General features: G+C 40.9%; 1 protein-coding gene across 1 annotated transcript; it reads left to right on the top strand.

The window, feature by feature from the left end:
- Positions 1–3,873: 3,873 nt before the first annotated feature.
- LOC140662659 (olfactory receptor 10A7-like) lies at positions 3,874–4,822 on the top strand. The gene is given in 2 exon segments (XM_072886226.1): positions 3,874–4,731; positions 4,733–4,822. Coding segments are annotated over 2 exon segments (948 nt in total).
- The last annotated feature ends 1,097 nt before the right edge of the window (positions 4,823–5,919 follow it).

Genomic DNA, 5,919 nt, shown 5'->3' on the forward strand with positions numbered 1-5,919 from the left:
GCGCCGATAATCGACAGTTAAACGCCACCTCCCGTCTGGTTTCCGGACGGGCCAGACAGGTGAGTTATATGGGGAGTGCGTTCTGGAGATAATTTGTCGTTTCTCCAAATCAGCTATGACTTCAGAAATTCCATTTCGTGCCGCAGCAGAAATGGGATATTGCGGTACGTTAGTGATTTTTGACTCTGGGAGCGCAGGGGCTGCGCGCAGTGCCCGCACTGCAGCCTCCTGATTTCTGCTGGGGTTGGGATCGATGTTCGAGCCGAAGGACCACGCGCTGCCATTTGGCAGGCGCCAGGTTCGTCCGTTTAAAACATCGAAACCTAAAATATTTTCATGGTGATCTTTAATTGCAAAGCGAGTACTCGACATGCGCTTCTCGCCCGGGAGCCATAAATTGACCTTGGCAGTTTGGCACTGAACACTCACTCCGTTCACGCCGGTAATTTTAACTCTTTGCCGTCTGGGTCGTACACCCAGCTTCTCGGCATCTTGTTGTGTTAATAGTGAAATTTGTGCTCCCGTATCTATTAAAAACTTTACCAATTGTCTTTGAGGACCAACTGGAATTAGAATGTATGGGCCGTTATCATTTATCCACTGATAAGCCTCCACTTTCCGGACAGGCAGGCCCAATTGCCTTCCGGACACTACCCGTTTTTTTGACTTCATGTCCTGCAGTTCCTCCCTAAGGGGGAGGAAGGGGTTATCTCCCCTTCTGGGGTCTGGTGCAGGAGGAGTTGAAATATGGTCCTTCCTTTCACCATTATCTCGTTTCTGGAATGCTTCAATTAGACTTAAAATAATGCCAGTAGGTTGACCTTGAATCGCAGCTCTGGGAATGCCTAAAGCTAATGCATTCCTCCACAACTCATTCCTCTGTTCTCGAGATTCTCTTTGGGGGTTTTTAAATTTGTTTCCCTTCGATCTAGTTTCTGTTCCCTGCTTTATGGGTCTTACTTTGTGATCTCCTCCCCGGGGCTTCAGGTTTTGTTTTTCAGCTGGTGCATCGTCCCAGCCCATCTCACGGCTGTAGTTAACAATGCCATGCATCAATTCTGCCCAGGTAGGGAGCTGCTTGTGGGCATTTTGAGCGTTATCACCTAGTCCCTCATTGTGCTCTGTGTCTTTCTTGATCTCATCTCGTTTTGCAACTAAATGGGATTTAAGAATTGCCGGGGCTCCTCTAATCAGTGGTTTTAACATTGCAAAATCTACTGTAGCAGACAGTGGGACATCATGGGACCCTCGTTTGTGCATGGCTTGTATACAGGCGGCTTTTGTGATGGCTGTAGAGAGCTCACTTAAAGATTTAATGGGAATTATGGAGGGTTCACCTCGCTCCATGCTGTCTATTCCTCCAGCCCAATAAGCTACTCGGCTGGTGATAGAATGAGGTGTATTTGTCGGGTCAGGTCCTAAATTTAAGAAAACTCCCGGACCCCAATAGCCACTTGCTTCGTCCTCACTCAACATTATTCGGTCACCGCCACTGAGGCATACTCGCCACAAGTATTCCGTTTCAGTTTCACCTGGTTTTCTGCTATATCTCTCTTGCAAATTTGTCAATTGCAACGGATCCCAGGGGATGGTTCGCGTAGTATGTCGCGGATGAGCACCCCGAGGACCCACAGTTCTTTCTGTTTTAACAATGGGTCTGGCTTCATACTCAGGAGGATTTGTGGGGAACAAAGGGTCGTCGTCTTCTGGCTCGCTATCATCGGGATCACCCCAGATGTCTCCATCCCAGTCTTCAGGGGATACTATTAGTTTCCTAATCTGTACAATGTCGGGGGGGCGGGGAGCCTGTATAAGCATCATCTCGACCTTTTCTCCCAACTTTTGTCTTTTTTCCTTTTCCTCCTGTAACTGTTTCTGCAGTTGTTCAATTTTAAAAGATAGTAACAACTCAGTTGCCTTTCTACCTTCTATTTCCTTCTCTAGGTCCTGCTCCTTTTTACTTCTGTTGTCTCTTTCCTGATGTGCAGCTTCTAAACAGGCACCTAGCATCTTGCAGATAATTCCTTTCCCTTTTCCATCTTTTGTGTGGCCTCTTGTTACTTTTAGGTGTTCTTCAATGGCTTCCCAATTATGCCAATTGTCACGAGTCCATTCTGCTGAGAATTTGGGACTCGGATTCACTCCATGCCTCCGTAAATAATCAGTGATACTACTTGCCATCCTGCCGACTACGCCAATTTGTCGCGGATGGAGTGAGAGTGCACTTCACTCGTAAGAGAGAAGTAAAAATATAGTTTATTGATACAAAATAGGGAGTTAACAAAGTTCAATGCGACAGTGTTTTAACAAGATTCGATGGCGAGGCACACTTGATTATTTACTGCATAGAGGACAGGGTCAGACAAAACTGTCAGGGAGACCCTCCCGTTGAGTCATGAGGTTTGGAAAGGATCCCCTTGCTTTCTAAACTCCTTCTCAGAGAGGAGTCTAGGTGCGGCTAGATCCAGTCCTAGTCCCAGACTTGGTCAACGGTTTATATCTAAAGGATTATATGTGCGCAGTCAATCCTTTATATCACTTAGCTAAGATTTCAAAGTTTAGCATGCTGTTAGTCACTTACCGAGGATCTGTTGCGGCAAGGAATCTCTCAACCTCGAGGAGTAACCTTGAGAGGCGTCCCTGCTCAAGGGGAGATCCTGGCGTGCAGCCCGCTGCCGTGCAGGAGAGCTCAAAGGGCCCTGGGCTGTCCACTATTTAAGGAGTAAGATGATTGACTTATGGTCATATTTGCATATCAGCAAGAGGTTTAGATCCTTGCGTCAAAGCAGCCCTTGGCTACTTTGTTGCCATTTGTCCTCAAGGTCCAGGATAACTGGATGCAGCTATCAGGATGACTCCCACTGATGGTTACTGCTTGTGCAGGGAGCTGGGGAGCTGGGGGGGGGGGGAGCACACCGCCACACTGACCTTCAATACTTAGTGTGGAACAGAGCTTATCTATAAGCATCTCCTGTGTGGTCAGTCCAGCCTCCTTTGTAGGAGGAACACCCCCCCACCGCCCGAAACCTTTAACTTAGATATAATTCTACTTCCATTAGTTTTAGTACCCCTGAAAGTAAGTCTCTTTTCAAAGAGGAAAAAAGAAAAAAAGGTATTTGGAAAATTATTACAGAAGAAGGAGAAATTGTAGTAAATCTTTTAAAATCCTTTTTCATTGGTAGTGGCAGAAGATAGAAGTATTTATTTGCTCTGCTCTGCTTTGTTCTTTTCTCTCTCTTTTTTTTTTTTATACTTTGTGTTTTCTCATACTTAACGTCTGATTTTTATTGCAGTTGTCATTTCATTGTCTATTTTTGTGCACATGTTTTTATCAAAATGCATCCTTTTTCTTTTACTGTTAAATGAGAATTCCTATTCTGCTTTTGACTGTATCTTTTTATCTGGAAAGTTATTAATTTCATGTTTTCTCTTCTTGCAATTTGGAGGATGGTCACAAACTTTTGAGATTTACTTTTGAAACTAATTTGGGGTAATATTTTTCTCCATCTGTTGATTTCAGTGAAACACTTCAGGAATTCAGATTTATATAAAAATTGAAGACATCTATCTACCACTTTTTAAATTTCTCTGATATCTCAAGAGTTAAGTATCTGAACTTAGATGCACTAAACTCAGACCTTCAATCCGCAGGTAATAGGTAGTTTTCTTTTCAGCTGTCCCTAACCTCTACATCAGAGGCAGAATTCATCTCTCATAGGTTTAGCCTTCTGAAATTGCTGTACTTTATGGAGCTTAAAGTATTAGGTACAGTACTGAAGAAGAAAATGTGAAAAATTCTATGCAGTTTATGACTTTGTTTCTTGGAGTGATCACAATTTGGTTCCTACCTTCTGTCCTTTGAAGTCTTTCCAGATGAACCATACAGAAAAAGTTGGTAGAAGGAACTGCACCACAGTAACCATGTTCATTCTCCTGGGCCTCTTCAGACACACTGAGCTGCAGATCTTGTTTTTCTTCATGTTTCTCCTGATTTACACTATTGCTATCATTGGGAACAGCATTATCATCATTTTCACAGTTCACCCATCCTTTTATACACCCATGTACTTTTTTCTCAGGGTCCTCTCCTTCATGGATATTTGTACTACTTCAGTCATTTTACCCAAGATGTTAGTGAATTTTCATTCACAGGACAAGAGCATTTCCTACACAGGCTGTGCTGCCCAGCTGTATTTCCTGATTTTTCTAGCAGCTGCTGAGTGCTATCTTCTTGTTGCCATGGCTTATGACCGTTACATGGCCATTTGCAACTCCCTGAGATACACAATTATGATGAACAGAAGGGTTTGTGTTTCCCTAGTCCTGCTGTCTTTCCTCACTGGTAATGTGTCAGTGGTGCAAACTGCTTGGGTATTCACATTGCCATTTTGAGGCCCTAGCAAGATTGACTATTTCTTCTGCAATCTCTCACCACTTATTACACTTCTGTGCACTGAAATAACTCTGTATGAAATTCAGGCCATGTCAACCACAGTGTTGATCATTTTCACCCCATTTTCTCTCATCCTTCTGTCCTACATCTTCATCATCTCCAGGATTTTGACCATGCCCTCTGCAAAGGGAAGATACAAGACCTTCTGCACCTGTTCTTCCCATTTCCTAGTGGTGATGCTGTACTATGGGAGTGGCAGCCTGATTTACCTAAGACCCAAGTTCAGCTATCCACAAGATACTAAAAAAGTGCTGGCTTTAGTGTACACAACCATAACCTCCAATGTTAAACTCAATTATTTACAGCTTGAGAAATAAGAATGTGAAAAGCATTTTAAGAACAATGCTGAGGAAGGTGAGGAAAATGTAAAATTCTTACTGAAAACACAGAGAGTGGGATTCATGGGATAAATTATCAAATATAGATATCAGATATCAGATATCAAATGTAGACATATACAATGTTTCTGTAAATTCTTTATATCCATTCTATTCAGCAAAGAAAAAAACCCAGATGTTCCAAGGAAAATATCGTATCACCTGTTTCAGGAGTGTTTCTTAGGATGATATAAATCACATCCTAGAATTTTTTACTTACTTCCATTTAGCAGAAAAAGAGTCTAGAAGAAGATTTATCTTACCTAACTTTATTATTGTCATTCAGCTCCAGACAGAGACATCTAAAAGTAAATGTCTACATGTGAGGTAGCTGTCTTAGCTTTTATTATAGTAAATCAAGAGATAATCAAGTATATAGAAAAATAATACAGTGTTCACCCTGGAACATAGAAAGTTCTTTGAATCATTATAAATTATATATTTAGAGTAAATCATATGACAAGATAGATAACAATCCAAATATAGAACCTAAACTGAGATATAAGAAATTAGCATATATCTATCAGTTTTCATATCTTAAATAAACTTCTGTATCCTATTTGTATTTTCATAATCACTTACTAGTGGTATTGTTTCTACTGCTTTTCCAATATTTTTATTTGTTTTGAATTTTTCCAAGAGAAAAATAAGAGAAAGGAGTATAAATTTTTAGGGTTTTTTAAATTATAAATTTTCAGTTGTACCAAAAGTACTAAAGAGAAAGGTAAGAAAATAAAAACACTGAAAACTGAAGAAAATGTGTGAATTCCTTGTCTTGGTCCAGTTTTGTTGTCTTTACTTTCTCTCCTATGATTTCTCTGTTCTGGAAATGTTGTTCTAGCCTTCTTCACATAAGCTTCCAAGAAAAGCTATAAACTTGGTGAGAGAAAGTACTTTTGAGAACAACTAGGCATGATTTTAAAGGTGATTGTAGTGTTTACAATTAAAGGAAAAATGTTCAAAAGTTTGTCAGTATCACTTAGTTTCAAAACAATTGTTACATCTGTCAACAAACTAGATCTTTCTCATTTCCTACATTGCATGAAACAATCCTTCTTTTTACTCTTTTCCTAAAAGCCCCTTTGACTT

Source organism: Ciconia boyciana, chromosome 22, assembly GCF_034638445.1.
Source record: "Ciconia boyciana chromosome 22, ASM3463844v1, whole genome shotgun sequence".
In the NCBI taxonomy this organism is placed as follows: domain Eukaryota; kingdom Metazoa; phylum Chordata; class Aves; order Ciconiiformes; family Ciconiidae; genus Ciconia; species Ciconia boyciana.